Source organism: Leptosomus discolor, chromosome 18, assembly GCF_034619465.1.
Source record: "Leptosomus discolor isolate bLepDis1 chromosome 18, bLepDis1.hap2, whole genome shotgun sequence".
NCBI classification, from domain to species: Eukaryota; Metazoa; Chordata; class Aves; order Leptosomiformes; family Leptosomidae; genus Leptosomus; species Leptosomus discolor.
This window is the reverse complement of record NC_141408.1, coordinates 12,496,753-12,519,822: the sequence shown is the minus strand read 5'-3', so window position 1 is coordinate 12,519,822 and position 23,070 is coordinate 12,496,753. Positions and strand designations below refer to the sequence as shown.

General features: G+C 46.8%; 1 protein-coding gene across 1 annotated transcript in view; it reads right to left on the bottom strand.

Moving 5' to 3' along the window:
• Positions 1–21,349, bottom strand: part of BAZ1B (bromodomain adjacent to zinc finger domain 1B) — a 50,352-nt gene extending 29,003 nt beyond the window's left edge. The window contains exons 1-7 of the mRNA XM_086475337.1: positions 21,237–21,349; positions 15,198–15,314; positions 12,902–13,046; positions 11,817–12,015; positions 7,237–7,358; positions 6,126–6,323; positions 2,161–3,856 (exon numbers count right to left, since the gene is read on the bottom strand). Of these exons, the coding sequence (XP_086331463.1) occupies positions 2,161–3,856; positions 6,126–6,323; positions 7,237–7,358; positions 11,817–12,015; positions 12,902–13,046; positions 15,198–15,314; positions 21,237–21,349 (2,590 nt within the window). The remainder of the gene's footprint in view (positions 1–2,160; positions 3,857–6,125; positions 6,324–7,236; positions 7,359–11,816; positions 12,016–12,901; positions 13,047–15,197; positions 15,315–21,236) is intronic.
• Positions 21,350–23,070: the final 1,721 nt, after the last annotated feature.

Below are 23,070 nucleotides of genomic sequence, written 5' to 3'. Positions count from 1 at the left end.
CTAGAAGCAGGCAGAGGTGATAGGATTTCCCCAGGATTTCTCTCCTTCTCACCTTCTCAAGACTTGCTGCCATCACCTGATGCTTGCACAAGGTACACTGCCCTCCTCCTCAGTACCCTCCCGTCAAGACTCCGATCGAAACGAGCCATACCGCCAGCAAACTCTACAACCCTTCCAAAATGCGATACCGTGGGCATTCATGAGACAGGATGGGTTGGTTTTTTTCTATCCAGTTGTAAAGACCAGTTGCAGCAGGTACCATCAAGTGCCAGAATAAGGAAGAGGCAAGGAAAGGACAGAAACTCACGTAGGCCAAAAGTGTTCAATCAAAATGAGAACAAAGACACCGAATCAAAGGGTCCCTCCCTGCACCTCATCTTCAACTGTGATGGCAAGCTAGTCTCAGTCGGTATTTTCCTCTCTAGCAGGCTCCATCAGCTGTACAGACTTCCAGCTCTCCATTCTCCTCCAACAGACCGTACAGGAGCTATTGCTTCATGGAGCAATAAGGCAAAGCACAATCAGTAAGTGCTGCGGCGCTACATGGAAATGGAAGTGACTTGACCTTTACTATCAAGAAGATACAGATATTAATCACATTCTCTCCACAGGAAGTTCTGTATTGACTTCTTTTAAAGTCAAAAAAGAACAAAATAATACATTTATGCATCCTTACACTGGGTTCTTTTTTTGAGCTGAAATTAGCTTGGTAGCACTGGCTGCAATCTTGATAGGTTTAACTTGAAAGAGGTTAGTGCTCCCAGTGTTACAGATGCTACCAGAGTGGTGAAAAAGAAACTCTGAGATATATCTCTATATACATGTAAAAGAGTAGTTGCTGACAAACCATACCTATGTGTTTGAACCACTGCACAACAGATGTTTTGTCAGCAACTGCTCTTTTACATCCCCCAGAGATACTAACATTATTAAAAGCAAATGCAACTGAAGTGGTGTGAAAGCAGTACGCTGAAAAAGCCCACAGAAAGCCTGTGTGACAGCAGGAGCACACTGATGTAGCTCTCACTGTGGTTATCCAGAAGTATTTTTTCACATACTGAAACCACACCAGCCCCCAAGTCTGAAGTCCCAAACAGATTAGCTCCAAGCTGTGAACCCTGCAGCCCTAACTACTGCACCATCAACATTAACCACGATCTCTAGTACTTTGAGGGTACCTTTATGCCTGGTAGCAACTGCTTAACAGGTAAAAGAAGCCCTGGATCCCTGAAATGTTGGGGTTTGTTATGTGGAAAGGAAGCAATATGAATTCAAGCCTTAATGAAAGGCTTAATCCTTCCTTCCCTGACAGAGACCTAGTTTTCCCTGTGGAGTCCAAAAGAATGAATTAAACTTCCCCAGCACACAAGACAAATGATTCTTATCTCCACCAATGCAGTACTGCTTTTCTTCTTCTATAACTAGCACAAACTATCAAGTGAGAACAAGAAGTATCCCAAGGAACAACGTCCAAACCGTATTTAATTTTGCAGTAAAATCTTACCATGAACTTGAACTTGCTGTCAAACAACTGGAACGCTACAAGAATCGGGGCCAAAAGGCCATTCAGCTACAGCACATCAGATATTTGGCATTTTGTTTTTCTGGAGAAGTAGGACAGCACTCCAGCAGTTTATTGATACTTCTGAGACTCACAGTTCTTAACAGAAGATCTGAAAGGTCTATTTACTTTCAATGTGAGGCATAGTTGTCTCCAGTGTACTTCCTCAGGAGCCTGAGGGTATTCCACGTTATTCACTTATTCTTGGTCTCCTAGAAGAGAGACTCCCAGATTCCAGCTAAGGCACATAAGCCAGGCTCCACGCAGAATACTTGTCCCTCAACTGCTTCAGAAGGGAAACAACCACCTAGATGAGTTATGCTGTCCACTTCCATCTGCTCAGTACCTACATTTACAACCAAAAAAAAAATCCCTGAAGTGTAATTCCAAAGTATTTCGCTCTTCCTATTTCATACTCCTCAGCAAAAAGCACTACTTACACAGAGGCATACAGAGTTTGGTAGTGCAACTCGTGATTTATAGAGGTTTGAGGTTAAAACCAGGTAATGCTTTTGCAAACAGGCTGCCAATTTTGCCATTAACTTCTCCCCCTCTACTCCACAACACACAAACGCTCCGCTCTCCTGGTATTTTCTTACCTCGCATTTGTATTTCTTGTTGCTCCCTCTCTTTCTTGGCTTGGATGGCAAGAAGGCGCCTGCTCTTCACAGCACTGATCATATCATCGGCTTCTATTTCTGCCCGGTGCTCTATTTTCATCATCTCGTTTTTTTTCTTTTCATTTCTCCCCATCATATTCTCGTCTTTCCCGTTCTCCCTGTTCTTGGCCACCATTTCTTTTCGCTTCTGTTTTTCTGCTCTCTTCTTGTCATTCTCTTCCTTCAAGATAGCGAGGCGCTCCTTCCACAGCTCAGCTGACGCCTGCTGCTTGGCCTCCACGTGGTCCTGCACCGAGTATGTCATTAGAATCCGGTGGCACAGCGCTCCAAGTATCCGCAGTTTCTCTTCAGGAGTCAACTCAAAGAACTCTGACGTCTCCAGTTTCTCCAAAAACTCATCCTGTACTTCATTATCCTCAAAAGCTGCCGAATCCTTGCTTTCATCTACATTATCCGAGACCTCACTTTCCTCTTGCACATCTGACTTGCGGAGGCATAGGCGAACCAACTCGGAAGCAGAATGCAGGGTAAGTGGTATTTCAGAGAGCTTCATTCCCAGCTCAGCATAATCTTCAGCAATTTCATCCTGCAGCAGGGTCTGCAAGAGAATGACCAGCACTCGGTTCAAATAAAGGAAGCCCCCCTTCTCTGCACAAAGCGCTTCCATCAGGGAAACGGCTGTAATGGGATACTGAGCATCTGGCATCAATAACCCCGAGTAACAGCTCAGGAACTCCACCACCATGGCGACGTCCCCAAAAAGCGTATTAGGAAGTCCTTCTGGAGTATCAACCAGTTTAAAAGTAGGCAAGGTCTTCCCTTTAAGGTCTTGGTCCTCGTATCTTTTCTGTTTTTCCAGTTTTTCCTTCATCTCCTTCTCCTTCCGCTCCTTCGCTTTCTCCTTCAGTTTCTCTTTCAGCTTCTCCCTTTTCTTCTTCATGTACTCCTTTCGCTGCTCCTCTGTCATGGTGGCCCATTTCTTCCTGTGCTCTAGAAGCTCGTAGCGTTTCTGTACTAACCCTCGCAAATCCTCAGGGAGACGGGCACGATCCTCATTTGAGAGTAACCGAGCTGTTTTGGAGATGATGCAGGAAAGAGCACTTTTTTTGTCTTCCCGGTCTTTGTTTTCTTTGTAATAGGCAATGAGATGGAGTGCTGCAGGAGGCAGATGTTTCTGGGGTTTGCTGGAAGACCTAGGGGTGCCTCCAGAATTCCTGGGAGCCCTGGACACCTTAGTGGCACCTTTAGCCATGTCCAGTAGCGTCATTTGTTTCATCTTCATCTTAGGGGTCTTCAAGGCTTTCCGAGGAGACTTTGATTTCCCCGATGACTTCTGCCCATTCAGAACCCTTTTGCCTCTTTGCTTTTTGTCCAAGGATTTGTTGCTGCCCTTCCCCAGTCGGCTCCTCTTTGGAATGTGAAAGTTAGAACCAAGTTTAGCAGGTGACACGATTTTCATCACCTCTTCCAGCTCCTCTTTAGGACATTTTGAATTCTTAGAGTTTTTTACCTTCAGTGGAGAGCCAATAATAGATTTCTCTAAATGCACGTGGCACCACAGAGTGGGGCTCAGCGGCTGGCCCAGGGACGATCCGTCAGCTTTGGCTTTCTTAGAAGGCTTTCTGTCAGGTGATCGAGAGCTCTTCCTCTTGGTTGAGGGGTTGAGAGTCATATACTAAAACGAAAGAAAGAATGATTCTATGTTAGTATTTAAAGGAAAATAAAGGTTATCTTCCATCAACTATTTTTGCCTGTGTTTATTTTCAATGTATCTTTCCAACAAACAAGGAGTACTGAAGACACCAAGGGTAACAACAGGCTCTTGCAGTAGCTTTCAATACTACGTTGGTTATGAGGTCATTGGGTCATTAGCTCATTCCAGAAAGTTCACATTTAACTTTATAAAACAAAACGCTATGAAGAATTTTAAATGTTTCCTACTACATTACACAAAACCACTTTGTTTCTGCTTAAAAGGTTGTGGGGAGGGGGTTTTGCCTGGAAAATGTCGATGTTGGTTGCAAAAACTATTCCTCTGTTCAGAGATTTCTCAGTGAGACACAGAGGGTTCAGTCCTGGACCCCAACCAGCTCACACCCAGAGGAAAACTGAAGGAGCACTGAAGTGCTGAGTGACAGGAGTAGCTCAGGGACTGGTTTCTGAAGTGCCTGAAAGCATCTGGAATGAAGGTGAGACAGGATTCATTTTGAAGTAATGTGATTGAATATATAACTGGGTTTAAGCTGCTGAAATAACCTACCTGGCAGCACACTTTTAGCACAGAACAGTTTAGCCCAGAACCAAAGACAGAATGATTTCAGGACTATCTCAGCACCTCAAATTCAGTTTCAGGATGCGCCCAGAATACTAATATACTACAAGAAGTGAAAAATAAAATACAAGGATATAACCCTTAGGTTACGGATAAAATTACCAGAAAACAGGGGCTGAAAATTTGAGATTCCTTAGCAATAAAAAAAGTTCCATAGTGGTAAGCACAGCAGAAGGTGCAAGCGGCTAAGAAACATTTCTTTAAGAACACACACAAACGGGATCAGTTAAGACCGCCATAGGAATATTCAGATTTCCTGGCTCGTGGATGTTCACTCTTGAAAGCTTTAGTTTAAGAGCTCTCATTAGCCCACTAGAGAAATTTTTACTGAAGATTGCACAGTCACCAAAGCCAGTGTCTGCATAATTTCATCCTGCAAAAATTCTGTGCTGAAGTCTTCGCTGAAGAGAATTACCTACGCCGAAAGCATCCGACATTGATATGAATCATGATAATTACAAATTCACAAATATTAGATCTACAACTGATATTGTATCTCCAACTGTCACCTATACAAAGTTATTTTGTCAGAACACTAATTCTGGGTTAATAAATTCTCCAGACGCTTCTCGAAATTGAAAAACGCAACACAAATTCAATCTCCATGCCAAGTGGGAAACACGCTATGGGAAGCACCACCCCTAAACATAAAGCTAAGGACTACTGCAAGTCAAACCAAAGATGTTACAGTTGTGTGTATTTTTTCTTACACTAAGGGTATGCCTCCATCCACCAGTGCACTGGATACAATAATTCGTACACCACCAGCAAATACTTTAATTTCTATTTAGGCAGTGACCCCAAATACTACAGCAAGGGTAAACACAGCTCAAATACGAAGAACGTTTTTCCCTTTAAGCAAATTTACAAGCGTCCAGAAGAGCCCACAGAAGCTTGCTAGAAAAGGGTGTTCTCCTCCTGACGAGGGAAAAAGGATATAGTTCTCTTCTAGTTTTAGGACAACGCTTGACAAAGACTGAGTCCACGAAAAACTGAGTTTACTAAATGAACAAAAGAGTGCTTTCCACACCCAAAGATGGATTTTAAAACAGCAGATTTCACGATACGGTATTTACTTGGTTAACAGTATATTTGGTTGGTCATTACAAATGGCTAGGAAAAAATAAAATCCCTGGTACTTAAAGAATATCCAGTGAAAAATTTGTGGTATCTACCATCACTCAATCCAGTACCTTACAAGACCCAAGCAAACACATCCAGCTCTTGCACTGTAACCATGAAAAGGGCCCAGTAACTGACATTACCAGGCAAGGACCATAGCTCTTCCACTGGTCTTACACTGGGAATTCATGTCTTGTACACAAGTAATGCAAACTACTAGGGGGGAAAAAAAAAATTTAAAAAAACTAAATCAAGAAGAGGCAGTTACACCTCAAGTTTTCAAAGCAGACAACTGTCTCAGACATTCAAGCTGTGCCACCTCACAAAGGGTCAGTCTTCAAAAGAGTGGGCTTTCCTGCTCTGCATCTCTCTAAACGGATGTGAGCTTGGCAGCACCAAAACCCAACCGGCACATTGACGCCTCTGCCAAGACTGCTTAAGGGCGAGGAACACGTGAGAAAGCAAAGGAGGTACTTTTAGGAATTCTTACCTTATGTGGGTCAAGCAAGAAGTCACTAAATTTACTGGGGAGAGAATATTTCTTCACTAATTCATCCTCCACCACCCACGGGGCGTTCTCACACGTGCCGGCCCGTAGGGCATTGTGACGGATGAAGTACCTCAGGATCTCCTTGTTGGGAGGACGCTCTGTACGGACTAAGCTATCTGCTGGTACGTTGCTGATGATCTTGGGAGATAACAAACAGACAGACTGTTAACATTTAACTTCTAACCACATTATAAATACATATCATGGGGCTAAAAGGAGCAAGGACCATCGTATTGCTTCACATCCACCAACTCGTTGCTCTTTCAAAGCTCTCTTGCACGGACTCACTCAAAACAAACCAAACAGAACTTGCAGATCTGAGATGCACAACAGAGATTGGTAAGAGATTCAGTCAGCCAAAAAAATAAAACCCGTTAGTTTATGTTGCAGATTTCTTGCCAAAGCCCACTGCTTTATCTCTGACCTTCCTCTGGCTTGTGCTTGCTACTAACTTAAAAGCTTTCCCATATTACTGTTTATTTTGTTTGGGTTTTTTCCTCAGACCAGAGGAGTAACTCTGCAAGTGATACTCATTAAATTGAGGTCAGCACTGCCTCTCCCGTCAAATTAGCGAGCAGATGACAAAAAAGCTCACAGCAGAGCTGCAGCTACACGGAGCCTCCCGAAGCGCAGCCACCTACGACTCCCAGAGAAGCTCAGTTAGAACAAGAGCAGCAACTGCCGCTCTTGATTTAACTCATCTACCTCTGACCAGGTTTCATTAACTGCCTGACCAGAGATTAGCCACTGTGACTAGCCACTGTGTAGCACTGTGACTAGCCACTGTGTAGCACTGACTCAGCGCGTGGTACTAGGGAATTTTCAGGTGTCTCCACGTACAAAACCCAATTCTATACAGAGACAGCCAGGCTAATCAGCCTCACGGACAAGCACAGCCATCCTGCTTCCAACACCACCACTCCAGCAGAAAGTACGACATTGTGCTGTATAGACACATGTTAAGTGATTATTTAAATAATCACTATCGTGATTAGTTAACTCAACTTGCATATTCATGTTATAATAGAAGAGATTCAAGCAGACAACTCACCTTATCTTCATTTTTTAGCTTGACATCATACTTGTGGGGCAGGAATTTAGGTGGAACCCACTTCCTTTCTTCCTTCTTCAAAGAAGTGGGAAGCTTCCGAGGAGACCTACGTGCTCGATCATCTGATAAAGCAAGGTAAGAGGTTAACTACCGTAGTATTAGAGTCCAAAACAAAAAAAGCTAAAGAATCCAGACCATCACTGGGCAGGGCATCCCACACCTTGCTATCTATACAGTGTTTGGTTAAACTAGAACAGCAGGAAAAAATCCCAGATCAGGTTTTAGAAATATCCTGAAGATACAGGCTGGGAATAGAGTCCCTAAACAGCTCTGAAGTAGGAGGTAACACCTATCTTCAAGGAGAATAAAAGACCGCTTGCAGTATTTACCCTGAGCTCTCTCTACAGATGGTAAGCTGCAGCTACTTGTGCAAAGGGAGAAAATGTCTATAAAATTCATGAAGGGGAGACAGGTTTCACAACCTAACCAGTAACCTGCTCAGGGAGCTCCTACCAAGCGCCCTAGCTGTCCCTGCCATGCCACATTTGAAATAATTCTACTGGAGGAATTACTGACTCTAAAACAGCTTTTAAAATCATTTAACTTTGGTGGCCATTACATGTTTTACATTTTTGAGCCCTATGTGTACGGGCTAGTTTAGCTGGAGATCTTCAGCACACTTACAGAAGCAATATTTTTATTCTCAAGAGAGATGTAACCGGAAGAGTACAAAGGCATCACACCATCTGGCCAGCTGGTGTTGTGTCTATTAAATCTATATTCAGGTTGCAAATGTTAATCGTTTAAGACAAAAAAAATCCAAGCTTACCGAAGAAAGCTTATGGAAGATCCCCAAATGTTTTTATGTTTGTGGTTAGGACTCAAAGAAAACACCAAAGCAAGCACGGTAGATGAGAATAATTAGCTATTAAGTATACACAGAATACAAGTAGATGCTAGACCTAAGTCAGACTTTTAAAGATATATAGATATAATTGTCACATTATAAACCCTATAGAATTTAAGCTTCAGCAGCATTATAGCTTACATGGTATAAAACCAAGTTCTGCCCCTCCCTGCCTTCCAAAATCAGCCACCTTGGTTTGGGAACAGATGACAGGTGCTGCAGGCTCACTGCACCATACACGTAAATGTGCAGCTACTTCCCACGTTAGTGCCACACTTGAGATAACACAATGTAGAATCCTCTGCTTCAAGCATCACTATTATAGAAGTTTTTCTTTAAAATAAACCCCCCTGAATTTCCTAACGGTGACAGTATGAGCGAAAGAAGACTAGTCCTCTCACCGCCAGTCAGGCTGAGACATAACTTTCACCTGCTTTGGGTCCACATTTGTATTAAAAAAACCAAACAAAAACATCTTGATAAGTTCACAAATACTGAACTGTATTTTTCTGCTCAACAGCATGATGGAACTCACATACAAGACACTTCAAGCTCTGTAAGAGATCTGCTGTCAGAGATCTGCCTCAGTGCCTTTTAAGCAGCTGAGTGTTATCTTTGCTGGATGTGCGTACCACGCACAGCAAGTTTATATTTAAGAAACAACAATGTGGTGTTTAGTCCTGGCTCTGACTTTGAAGGACTCTGTTACAGTGCTGCCTCTGCAACAGGCCTGTAAGCAACCTCTCCCTCTGCGATTTACTTTCTAGAGTCTAGAAATAGGGATGGGAAGAATCCCATCCAACAGCACCCGCAGGCTCGGGGGTGGGGAGAAGGAAATCACCAGGCATTCCTTCCTGAGGTTATTTTACAAAAAGCACACTCCAGTTGTTGTTGCATTGTACTGTAATACAACTTACATGCTCTACACTCCTGAAACCTCATAAAGCATCCATATGCTGTTGTCTCCTATTTGCCACTTATTTTGGCTTTTCCAAAGCAGTATTAGTTTCAGGTACAGCTGAAGCGGCAAGCAGTAGTTCACCATCCTTTTTCAGGAAAACTAGTCTTTCCTCTCACTTCTGCAGATTTTCCAGAGTTCACTCTCTAAGCAAGTAAAAATACAAAGCCACCTCAGACTGCACATATGATGCAATAAAGCTGGTATAAAGTCTTATTTTTAGCTTCTGAAGCACAGTAGACTCCTAACCAGAGAGACTGAAGCTCTCTCTCTCTCTGCTGCTTTTTTCCTCCAATAAAATCCACAAGTTTGACACAAGTATTAGTAGGAATGCTAAGGTTAACTCTGCCCCCTCGTGTGTGCACAGAAAGATACAGCTCTTGCGTCACACACTGTTATGCAGAGCCCCTTAGTGCTTCTAAACGCTCACTCTTGCGTCGTGACCTCAAGCCATGGTAATCACAGAATCACAGGATGGTTTGAGTTGGAAGGGACCTCAAAGATCATCCAGTTCCAGCCCTTCTGCCATGGCAGGGACACCTCCCACCAGACCAGGTTGCTCAAGGCTCCATCCAACCTGGCCTTGAACGCTGCCAGCGATGGAGCATCCGCAGCTTCCTTAGGCAACCTGGTCCAGCGCCTCACCACCCTCAGGGTGAAGAACTCCTTCCTTGTATTTAGTCTAAACCTGCCCTCTCCCAGCTTCCAACCATCACCCCTCGTCCTGTCACTGCAGGCCCTTGTAAAAAGTCCCTCCCAGCCTTCCTGTAGGCCCCCTTCAGTACTGGCAGGCCGCTCTAAGGTCTCCCCGGAGCCTTCTCTTCTCCAGGCTGAACAAGCCCATGGCCAAGTATGCAAATTATTAGACAGAAAAAGTCAACTTCAGCCTGGCCAGGTACCTCCAGACACTGCACACAGCCTCCTGCAGGTGCAGTTCAGGGCCTGCACTCACTACATGAAAGCAAGTCTTTACCACCTCTGTAACACGCTGTGTAAACGTTACAAATGCTAGGCAGTTATTTTAAAGGACTCTGGAATATAGATTCAGTGATGAGCTTATTATGAACCTGTGTTCTATTATACCCCAGAATATAAAGGTATCAGCAGTAAGATATCCTTTCAATAAACGCCTGTGTACAAGGAGAAGAGTTAGAAGAACGAGGGCTTACTGCTTTCACCGCTGACGTTACAACTCTGCTAGCACCTTTGATTGGAAGTTGAGGTTCCTCTTTTGCAGGAAGGGTAGGACAGTCCTAGTTTATAGTGGCGACTAAACACAGGCCAGATCATCAGCTGAGTCAGAGACTGCAAAAGGCGCAGGAATCTCCATTCCTGCAGTATTCCTCCAGCCTGGCAATGTCCGTAGGAGCACAGCTGGACACAGCTGGTCAGAACAGCGCACCCCAAACAAAATATTATGGCAGATTTACTAAACACCCGAGCCCAAAAACTGCTGTAAATTTGTTCAATGAGCATTTTCAAAGTAAAAGGTACCTCCCATGCTTTTTATGAGGTAGTTTGAGAGAACTACCACTCAATTAAAAAAAAAAGCAGCATGCATTAGTCCCTCCCGAAGCACTACTGCTGTTTCAAAGGATGAGCATAGGGCCAGATCGTTTCTGCAACGCTTTTTTTTTCCTTCCTGGTTATACAGAGCACTGCAATGAAATCAAAACAGCTCGTAATTTTTTCCAGTACCAATCAGAAACAGCTGACAATCGCTAAGCATGGGACTAGAGCTCGGTAGAACTTGTTTTCCACTCCTGACTTTGCTATTAGCTTGCTGGGCTGTTTTCTGAGTTTCCTCTTCTCCGTATCAGAGGAGGTTATTATACACCTTCCCCGGATGCTGGAGTGGCTATTTACACGTGTAAACAGTTTATTACATTTACGTGCCTTTAAAATTAAGCTATGCAGATTACAGCTATGCTGTGGGGTTGGGTTTTCGTTTATTTTAAAACATTTTTGAAATCTCTTTTAAAGAATCTTACAACTCCGTTTTTAAGAAGTTACACAAAATATGAAACTAATATTTATTTACTTTTTTATCTTTCAGCACTACCTTCTCAGAGTCAAGAAAAGCCTTGGACATCCACTGTTTAGTTCTGCAGCAAGGAGGAGCAGATATGAAAGAGGGGAACAATGTTTCAAAGCATGCTCTATTTTGAACCCTTAGAAAAAAAATTAATATGCATTTTTCTGTTAAGAATATTGTCTCGGCATTTGAAAATTGGGAAGCGGATAAAGCAAAATTAAAAGCCAACTTTTTATGTTAACTGGGGACAGAAAGAGAGTTAGAGCTTGTCTTTGACTGCAGAACAACAGGCTTTAGAACTAGAGATGTTTGTTTGGACGATGAACGTAACAGCAGAACTTTATGACTCTGCATGAACCTTTGCTGCTCCCCCCACCTCTTTTTTTTTTTTTTAAATACGCTTGTAATATGTTCAAAGCTGATGTGCTTCATGCGTAGCTTTTGGTATCACATCTTAGAATGATGGCACATTTTCTGCTTTAAAACAGGCGAGAACAGCTGAAAGCCAGCAGCACTGATGCCACCAAAGCTGCCCCACTAACAAAGACCATTTCAGGATTTTCATTCCCTAACACTGTTTAAACATCCCATACAACTTTCACAGCCGAGGCCCAAGACGTACGTAAATCCAAATGCACACTCCCAGGTGCCACCTACAGGCATGCTGTCTTATTACTTACTCATACTCTCCCTCCTGTTGTCATCCTCCTTCAGGATAGCTTCCTTCTGGTTGTCCTGGGCTGCTTGGCTGGAGTTCTCCTTGTCACTGGATGGGGAATCACAGGCTCCGTCAGATTTCTTTTCCGAGGCCTCTTCATCAACCTTCTCCAAGGGATGTATTTTCACAACTTTCACAGGCAACATTTTCTCCTTACCAACCTGCACAGAAATATTGATGAAAACTGAGCAAGACACATGAAACAGTGAGCTTTAACACTGTGAGGAAGGAAAAAAAAAAAGCAGCTAAGACAACCTACAGACCATAATTTGGCAAAACACTCGATTGACATCCTCCTTGAGAGAAGCTCATGATCCCTCTCGTGAAACAACTACAGGATTTCTTTCTACTGCTCCTACCTGGAAGTTCTGGACAAATTGCTCAGACAGAACTGCCGATTCACGAGCTTCTCTAGTGTTTAGTAACGCTGCTTCCTCAGCCTGAGGAAGGAGTGTGTGTGTAAGGTGCAAGTGTGCTCCCTCAGCAGCCCCAGTTGAGAGTATGTCCTAAACAGATTGCTGACAGAGAACACTTTATAACTTCCCCGTATTTTTAACAAGTTTGAGTGCTCCCCATCATTCTCAGTTTTGGAGGGAGTTCTCTCATCATTGCTGCATGGTTAAGATATCTGTAAGCAGTTGACTTCAAGCTACATCAGTTTAAAAGTTCTGGGAACACGTCAGGTGAAAAGATTACAGCATATTATAATTTTTACCTTAATTAAAATATGTATTTTTAATACATGTTCAAATACACACACGGACCATCACGTGTTTAAGCAGTATAACAAATATATCTCTATTTCCCCACGCATGCACACAGATCAGTCATTTTTCTCTGGCTATCAGTATGGGTCATCCACGTGCTTCTGCTTATGGAACCGTTTGGCCTTCAAAAGCAGTTGCTGTCACTGGGATTCTACAGAAAGGAAATTCTCACCATTCTGATAATGTAAGTGGCTAACATATTCTTCCCAACTCCTGCCTTTAGATACCCAAAAGTAGCTCTGTGCAAAAGCATGGGATAGAACGGAAAACAGATCCTTACCTCGAAGTCACACTCTTCTCCCACTGCAAATTTGGTCATGATCTCCAGCCAAGCTGCATCCACCAACTTTTCCAAAGATACCGTGTTGTGGTGGACTATTTCCAGTACCAGTTTCTCATACCAGATGGGGAACTCCTCCTTCAAGCTGAGCAAGCACATAAGAAGTTTTCATTATTCAGGGAATAAAAGCCAAAATGCAAAGTAGCCTCCCATGTCGCAATTCCGGGAACGTTAACAGCCAGGACAATGTTTGAGGCAGATGCCACATTAGCATGCAGGCATCCAAGGGCTTTTTACTGCCCTCCCCCCAGCACCCCCTCCACCCTCCCCAAGTGTTAATTGGCATGACAATACAAATTGTACTTGTCCCTCCCAAAAGGAACACCCTAAAGCATTCCGGAAGAGCAGCACTGATGCTGAACCCTTTCTGGATGGTTACTACTGCCTCTCTATTAGATGTTAAATATATACCAAGACCATGTCATTATTCTGGGGCTTATTACTTTAAAATTTTTGCTGCCAACAATAACATGATGCTGATGGACATGGAGCATTTCTTTCTTCCCAAAGAGACTGCTAACACAGTAAGGAAGATAGAGGCAGGCTTACACAATCAAATTATCTTTCCAGAGAAAAATATTTTGTGTGTTTCACCGTGTCATGATCTTCAAACTTTTTCATTCAGAGAAGAGAAAGGAGGGTTACAAACTTATTCGACTGACTTCTTTTCTAAAAGACCTGGTCAGCTAGCTGATAGGAGTACTACGAAACATATTACATAAAGCTTTTTGGCTAAAAAGTAAAGTCCGTTTCAAGTTACTGCAAGAAGGAACAAAACACTCCATTTTTCCAAAACCCTTTTAGCTTCCCAGAATCAGGGATCCATTGCTGACAATCCTCAGCTACATTCGCCGTTCCACAACTGCCATGAACAAACGTCCCCCTCTAGCAAACTGCCTAAATGAACTTTTTTTAATTCAGACTAGTGTCAGGTATTAAAGCAGCCAAACTGCCTGGGAAGCTTTTAATCCCATTTCAAAGAGACAAGACCAAAATCTCATTTCACAGCGTCTTTTTTTTCCCCTCCATTTAAAGAGGCTGTAGCTAAATTTGTTATTGAGAAATTTTCCGTTTCATTTACATTTCTTCATGCTTTCAGAAGTGGCCAACCAATCAAACATTGTTAATCAAAAGTAAGTGGCACTAGACCAGTGTTTTTTGACTCCAGACTCTAAGTTTATTGGAGCTGGCTCTGCACCCTCCTCTCAGATAGGAACACTAGGGAGGAAAGACGAAGACAGTAGAACTTCAGCCCTCATAGAAGCTACAACTACTAGCAAATATGTTTCTTATTTGTTGCCTTTAAGGATGTGATTAACCTCAGACGATGGGGAGTTTCTCCTCAGACTAAGGCTATTAACTCTTTTGCCAACGAATCAGAAATGTGGATTCTTCATGAAAAGAGAGGCAGCAGCAGACTTCACCTCTTAGCTAGTGCTGCTGACAGTCTCTCCAGTTTAAATCCAGAAAAAAAAAAGTCACATAAGTCCAAGTCATCAGTTCACAGAACAGAGAAACAAGTCATTAGTTTGGCATAATTCCTGCAATTTTGTAATCACAAAGTAAGTTATAGATACGTTGGTTGAACCAAGGATTTGCACCTTTCAGGAAAATTCATTTCTATGGCAAGGGTCACACTGGACCTCAACCAAGTGGGCTAGAGGGGAAAGTCAGGGACACGGCAGCCCGGAGGAACACTGGTGGTCTGAACAGAGTAGTGACTCTTGCTGGTTTCCCTGTGTCCTTTGCTGTTTCAAGTAGAGTAGATCCCCAAAGTCTCACTCCAGAATAATTTTTTTATTTAGTACAACAACTGATTCCAATGCAGATCTGGAAAAAAAATTACAGCTGTGGATCTGGCTGATGTGAAACATTTCAACAGCCTCTTTTTACTGTATTTTTACTTTATCTCCTTCAAGATTTATTTCCCCCCCCTCTGAAAAATTCCCATTACTCAAGGGGCTTTAAAATATGCCAAGTACCATATGCTGAACTATTTTGGTTCAAGTAATACCAAGATACAGCACTGAATAAGTGCGCTACTCAACTGCATTAGGGATGACATCAAATTTGGACTTAATTTGCTTTCAACTCCAGAATCATCCGATCTACTTACAGCCAGTAAAAAGCTACTTACCTCACCTCATAAACTAGCCATCACATATCATTCCCAAGTCCACCCTTCTGCCCCAATGCCTCAAGATGGACACATACCCACTTCTTCACTGGTACTTACAGCTCAGCAACTTCCTGCTCCTCCTCCCAAGCCTCTTTGTGCGTCAGCTGGCTGCTTCCTGTGCTTTTGCACGTCCATATGCGTTCGCTGTACCTCTCTAACCGCGCTTCGTACTCTCTGTAGAAGTGGCAGCTCAGGAAAACAGGATTTATGCGGTGGGGAGCATAATCACAGTAGCACGAGGCAATCAGATTCAATTAAACTCTTACTATCGGAGCGCACAAAGGCTGAGGATCCGTGTTTGGACCCTGCATCTACCCTGGAGATGCTGCGTTAAATCCAAGAGGTTTTCAGAACAGGATTCATGGGAGGTTTCTGCAGCTGAAATGCCTGCCCTGTTCGGCGCTGGCACACAGAAGGTGCCACACCACCGTCAGTTCAGCTGAACTGCCCAAGGGGAATACACGTGGCTGAACGTTTCATGGCATCGCTAAGTTACTTGTCAGCTTTTTCAGTCTGATTCACTGGAAAACAGCACAAACAATATCACAGGTCCATGCAGGAGACATGGCACAGACTGCCACTAAATGCTCAACAGGAACTGCTGGGGAACCGCTACTACCAACGCCTCAGGGCGGTATTACAAACTCTAGATGCAAATTACCAGTCTACCCAGTACCTTCAATCTTCCGAGGGAAAAAACCCAAAAGCTTTCAAACCGAAATCACCAGAAAGGCCTTTCCTTTGGTTTCCAGAGCAGCCTCCTGTGTAAGCACAACACGAGGATCTTTCTCACCAACTACATCACCTGCTTCCCGTACCACAACCAGCCTCAAGGTGAAGTTATTCTGGATTAACGGGAGCACAGGCAAGTCGCCGTGGTGCAGACGGCGTTATGAGTTACAGCATGAGCTGCTCTGTCGTAAGCATCTGTGGCTATGCTCTCCCCATTCCACCTAAGCAGTAATGAACTGTCAGTGTAAACAGCCATAAGCTACTCCATACTTTCTATGGATAGAACACATACAGGCACAGTTATCAGACAAGCCAGCACCCTGCAAATCCACACCGATTTATCCCGTGGCAGCCTGCTTAAGTTGCCATATGCTTACCGATGGTAATTTAAGCGGAGAAATTATAAAAGAGGCAGGAAAAGCATCTTTCTCTTCTCCTTCAGCGGGCTCTCCGGCAGACAAGCAAGCCCAGAGTACAAAGCACACTTGTAACAACTACAGTGGCTCAGCTCGCTGCAGCACAAGTGCTAATTATGAGTCTCTGTGGGAACAAGCAGATTGCTCCACGCTCCTGCGAAGGCAGAGCCACCAGCCACAGCAAATCACTCATCGCATCCTGCATATGCTTTGTCTTTCAAGAAAATTTTAGTGCAACTAACCTTTTTTTTTTTTTTTTTTTTTTAATGGTTCCTATCAGGAAGCCAAATGACGACTCCAAAGCCAATTTTCCTGGCCATTTCTTCACAGCCCCGATGGAAAGCCCAAGGTACAGAAACTGCACTGTGGAGGTTGATACACAGGTATCTCCCAGCCACAGCAACTGGTGCTACACAAGAACAGAAGGCAGGAACAAAGCCACCTCCAGAGGAGGCTGCCACTGCTGACAGGATTCCCTCTGCCTGGGGCAGCTCTTGCAACCAAGGAGCAATCCTGCAGTTTCCCAGCTCGCAGAGTCTCCTGCTCTTCAGCAGCCCAACAGCTATTTGACAAGTCAGCACCTCACCAAGTTTTGAGCCCTCTGGCCAACTCTTACCCCTTCCTGCGATTTCAAAGATGCTGAAGTTTCCATAGAAATGAGAGGTGTTAAGGGCAGGAAGCGCCATCGCTGCGGTGGCGCAGTGTGAGGAGTAACACAGCTTACAGGGGAATTCATCTGCACAGCACCACCGACCAGACCAGAAGCGTGACTTTAACAGATTTTTGTAGTGACACTGAGGTAGGAGGAAAAAAATAATTAAAAAAGCCAAACCAAAACAAACAAGGAACCAGAAGTCCTCCTTGTATTTACAGCAATTAACCACTTCAGTAATGGCTAAATTGCAACCATACTACTATTCCTTCCTACACCTCTCCCGCAAAAAGAAGAGTTAAAAGCATATCAGGACCCACATTTTTCAGATCAACACCAAATTTAAAAGTGGCAGGTATAGCAATTTCCCTGTCCAGCTCTGCCTCTCAAATGCAATTTAATTCCACCCACAGCTGGTCATCTCATCTCACACCAACCTCTGGACACACGCCTTAACCAGCGCTCAAAAGACTCGTGCCCACAGTGCCCACCCTGCCTTTGTGCTCTGCCATAAGCTCCCAAGCCAGATTCTGCTTTGAAATCCTGGGGCCAGCACAAAGCCAGAACGCAGGAGGATGCTACTGCAACGTTCACTATAGCTCAAACGTTCCACTACACAGCTGCTGTTTGTCTTTTCCACGCAGACTGGAAACAAACCCAAGAAATTTCAGACTGTTCAGCAGGTCTGGTTCAGGACCTCAAGCGAGAGCTTACTGGAATGCCACCACCAACCCATCTCTCCTCGCAGCTGGAGTTGCCATTGCCACAAATTCCCAACACAATAACAAATAAAAAACGCTGGACACCAGCTACTTGTGAACATTCCCCCAAAAGCTGTGAATAACACACATGTTAAATTAAACCGATGACTATTCACTGCGTAACAGTTAATACACCACATCTGTCTGCATCACACTGAAGATCACTTCATGTTGAAAGGCAGAAAACAAAAGTTATAGTAAAAACAAGGGACCCTTTTAAAGAAAAATGTTTAAAAGTAAACAAGCTAACCACTGCAGAAGACAACTAAGTGGATAGGAAGTTTCCTTCTTCCTGACTTCTTGATGCTCTCCCAGAAATTACTACCAACTCCAAAACAGCTTCAGAGCATCTGAATTGTTTCCACTTGTATTAGCTAAGACGACAAAGGGACCAGGAAGGTCAGTACATTTATAAGACACCGCTCCCTGGGTGGGTGGCAAAGTTCTTCTAGAACTGCAGAGCATGAGACAACCACCCTTTGGTGCTGCCACCTTTCAGCAGGAGTTTAACTGGCTGATATCGCAGGGGAAGATGTGAACAGCAGCCTTTAACTTGCATGCTAAACGTGACCCGATTCCTCAAGCGCTCGGTGCTGCTCACCATACAAAACCACTAAAGACAGCCAGCGAGCTTTTTATCTGGGGAGGAAAGCAACGTAGCTTCCCAAAAGCGCACACCGAAGGCTGAAGGAAAGCTTTGGCTGGAATAGTCCCTTCTTGCCAGGCGAGGCTGGTCAGTTCTCCGAACCGAGCGCCGCTCCTGAGCTGGCAGCACGGCTTTCCAAACGGCAGCCGGCAGCAGAACGCACGCTGCAGCAGTCCCACGCGCCATCACAAGGGATGCCCTGCTCACCAGGGAACAAATTCGGTGTTTGGTAGCCATCAAATGCCACAGACCAGGTGCACAGGTGACATAGACCTGCCAAGACAGTACACACACCGAAGGATTTGCCTTACACCTCACCTACCTCAGAGCAGATCCTACAGAGCTCCTGCAAGGCCGAGTCTATCTGGGGCCGCCCAGCCATCCCCACACCATTAGCAAGGCTCACTCGGAGTCGGGCACCAGAAGTCCAAGGCTTCCCCAGGACACAACGGGCTCTACACAGCGTGGTTGCTCATAAAAGGTTTTTTGGGGATTTGGCAGTCAAAGGAAGCTGCATAAAGCTACAAAGAAATATCAGCCCCAAACAAACACCTGAGCTCTGAGGACCGGCCTACCCATCTGTGCGCTGCTGCTAGACACTTTCCTAACACATGCTCATGGGGCAGATGTCTCTCCTCATAATCAACGCCTCAGTCTCCTTTTTTTGTTCAACCCAATCTACAGCTGCAAATCCTAACCAAAAAAAAACACCAAACAAACAAACAGAAAAAAAAAGCCTTAAGAACTTTCTGTCTTTCAAATACCTTGCTTGTAGCTGTGCACTATAAGAACCTGTACACCCTTTGGGGGAAGGGCTGATCAATAGTTTCTCAAGGTGGAAAAAGAAAAGTTCAGGAGACCACATTCTGCCAGGCCTCAGCACAAACGACAGAGAGGTGAAGACACAGGTACCTCTTGAAACGCCCCCTCTGCAGGCCGTTCCTATCCACAGGAGCCATTCCTCTGTGCTATAAAACAGAAGGAACCAAAAAACACCCTCCAAGTCTTCCTTAGGTAACATCTCCCTTCAACTTACTGACTCATTTGCAATTTTCTGTTCCACTTTTTGCCTAGCTTATATTATACACAGTCAACAAGGCAAGATAGAAACCCAACATTACTTAGTTTCTCTTTTTAGCTTCATGACGTCTATCTGCCAAGATGAACTTTCTAGAACATGCTAGGCTGGCTGCCTCCCACGGCACCCCATGAAGTACTTTCTCCAAGGGAAGAGCATCTCTCTAGAACCTCAGTGCTTGCATTGGTTTCCTCTTTCCTTCTGACCCTGCAGCTAACATCATTCTCTCTTAGGATGAGAAGCTGTCCCTTTTTTCCCTTAACGTTACTACCATCCAAGTGTCTGCAGAAACACGTCCTCCATCTACTCACGGATCCACAAGAGCCACACCAACAGACTGGTGCTCCCAGAAGGCACCCCATAACTCCTCTGTGCTGTTCCTACAAGGCAGACAAACCTTAAACCCACATCTTATACAAAAGCAGTAATTAGGCTTAAACTCTGTCTTTTTGATCCCTAATCTGCCTTGTAGCTAAAGACAGAGATCAGGTCTCTGCCTGGTCAGATGGATGACTGAGCTACTTTCAGTTTCACACACCACAACAGCAGGTTTTTAAGTCACAGGCTGAATGCTTTAATTTAAAATACGGTTAAAAAGCAACTATCTAACACTCTACCCAAACTCATTTTATTGGGCTGAATGCATTAGCAACGCCTATCTGTACCCAGAGATACATTTCCTCTTCAAAAGCTGCCTTATCCTTCCTAGAGGCTTCCACTGCCTGATCTTACACCGAAGTAACAAGACACTCTCCAATACACAGGTTTGTGTAAGTTCTGGAGTGCCTTTGTCTTCTGCACTGCGAAGACCTCCCGAGGTATATTCCTATATTCACGCATTCCTGTCCCACTTCCAGTCCTCAATTCCTCAGATTTTAATCCTTGTAATGCAAACAACAAACCAGCCTCCTGAAGTAGCAGTTTGCAGGTCACAGCGCAGAAGTCCTGCCCTTCCAGCCCTACTGGGGACCTGAACAGTAACTCTGCCTTCGTGGCTGCACATCGCCTGTGACAGTTATCTGCCTTGCCCACGTCCACTTCCTGCCGCTCAAGGTCTGTCACACGCTGACTCTCGTGGAAACGTTAAAAAATAAAAATGTTTTTCATGCAAAAGCAGCCCAGAAGATGATACTCACAGTCTGACTGAAGACCCGGGTTCCCCAGAAGCGAGCTGCTTCTGTCACTATTTCATCCTCCTCCTTGAGGGAGTCTAGTTTCAAGGCCACCTCTCACCCCCCAAATTCGTACTGCAACCCCCCTCGAGACCTGCTCCTGCGCTAATCGCATTAATCAACCCTTATCTACCAGTTATCTGTTGAACACGCAGCCAGCTCCCCGCTCCCGGCAGCCTTCCCCCTTAGTTTCTCTCCACAGCCGCCTCAAAGCGCTCCAGCCCCGCGGAGCTGCTGTCCCCGCTCCCCCGCCCGCCTCGCCTTCCATCCGCCTGGAACCGCGTTTGAAACCGGGTCAGAAACTTGCCAGGGAACAAGCCCTCACCCCCGGCCGAGCCCGGGGGCAGCGCGGGCCGGGCTCCCCTCACGGGCTGGGCACAGGTACCGCCGCCGGCCGGGCCCTTCCCGTGAGAAACCGGCACCGGAGGAACCGAACGGCCCCCTTCCCCGCCCCGCTGCCGCTTTGTTCTGCCCCCCGAGGAGGGCCGGGGCCGCCGCGGAGGCCGGTTCCGCGCCCAACAGCAGCGGCCCGGTTCGGCCGGGGGGCGGCCACCGCGGCAGGTGACAGCAGCGCCGCCAGAGCTCCCCACCCCCCCGCCACCCCCCCGTTCCCCCCGCGGCCCCGGGCCGAGCGGATACTCGCGGCTGCGGAAGGCCTCCTGCGTGTGGGGGATGACGAACCGCTCCCCCGGCTCCCCCGGGGGTAGCGGCTTGACCAGCGGGAAGGGCTTGCGGCCCAGCAGCGGCGCCATGGCGGGACGAGGCGGGAGCCCGGCCGGAGCCGGCGGATCTGCGCGACGACCCCGGCGGCGGCGAGACCCGGGCGGGAGGATTGAAAAATGGCGGGAGATTCCCCTCCCCCTCCCGGGCGGGCGGCGGGCCGAGCCGCGCCGCGCGCACCCGAACCTGCCTCCCGCCCCGCAGGGCCCGCCCCCGCCGCAGCGGTCCTAGGAGCTTACTGGCGGGTCACCGGCGCTGCCGCTTGCGGATTGGCCGCGCGGCCCGCCAATCCCACCGCCTCGCCCCGCCCGCCGGCGCAGCAAGCTGGCTTGCACCGCGCGCGAGGTGAGAGGTCGCGTTATGTAAGTGGCAGAGAGCGCGACTCCATTTTGTGTCCCCGTTATCCGCCCGCCCCCCTCCCCGCGACGGCCAATCGGGGCGCGCCCTCCCCCCCCGCCCATCCGGGTACCGCGGCGGGGCCGCGCGCAGGGCTTTGTCCTCCGCGGTCGGCCCGGGCCGCCCACCGGCCCCCCCCCCTCCCCCCGCCCCGGCTCTTAAAGGGCCCGGGGCGCGCGGGGCATTGTGGGTCCCCGCGTCGCTGTGGTCGTCGCCGTCGCCCCGCGGGAGGCCCCGGCCCCGGCCTCCGCCTCCCCTCAGCGCTGGGCTCGCCCCGGCGGAGTGGGTCCCTCCCCTCGGCCGGGCCGGGCCGGGCCGGGCGAGACTGCGGCCTCGGGGCGGTGCGGCTGCCCCCTTCGGTCCGTTCCGTTCCGTTCCGTTTGCGCGGCGGTCAGGGCTCGCCTGAGCGGGCCCGGCACACAGCAGCGCCGCGCTAGCGGGCTCTTTCTGCGAGTCCCGGCCCCGCGGAGGCGGTGTGGCGCCGGGGAAGGCTCCCGTGCACCGAGGGACCGGCGTGGGGGGGGGGGGGGGTGTGTGGTTGGCGGTGGCGGCTGTGGCCGGAGCTCCGGGTGCGGTGGGGCGGGAGGCCCGGGCACGCCGTGGGTGGCTGCTGCTGTGAAAGGAGGGAAGACAAAAAGTTGAGAGTTAAGGTTTGGGGCTTTATATGTTTTGGTTTGTTTTTCTTTATAGGAAAGGGTGTATGTGGGGGTTTTGTGTCATCGGTGTTTACTATGGCTCCAGCACCGCCCGCTGAAAGCAGCCACAGCAAACCCCAGCCCGGTAGCGCTCCATCTAACCCCTTCTCGGGGATTAGGGAAGCAGGTTTCCGTGTTCTAGTGGTCCTGGGTCACTGGGAGGAGCGGGTCTGCTGTGTGTGGCCTTGCAGGGGTGAAAAGCAGCCGCCTTGGCAAACTCGTGAAAGCCATGTGGGATAAACTCCACTCTCCAAACTACCTGTAAAGTTAGGTGTGGCCTCTGCACAACTTGGAGTGTAAATGTTACGTCCTTCCATTATGAATCTCCACTGGAAAAGCATAACTGTGTAAACCACCAGCATAAGGAGTTACTGCTTTATCCCAAAGCTTCATCCAGCCCTGGAGGGAGCAGGTTATAACAGCAAATGTTATAACATGTCCCTCCACCCTGCCAGCCGTCAGAGAAAGCACATGCAGCTGTACCTGCTCCCTGGGAATCTTGGAGCTCTACCAGGCCCTGGAGTGTAGAACCTCTCCACCCACCCTGGCCAACAAAGTCTCACTCTCACTGGTGTGGTGGTTGGCCGCCTGACTGACCAAGCCCCTTTGCCCTAAGCGTGTGGGAAGGACAGGGAAAATGCAGGAAAAATGTGGTAAAGTGC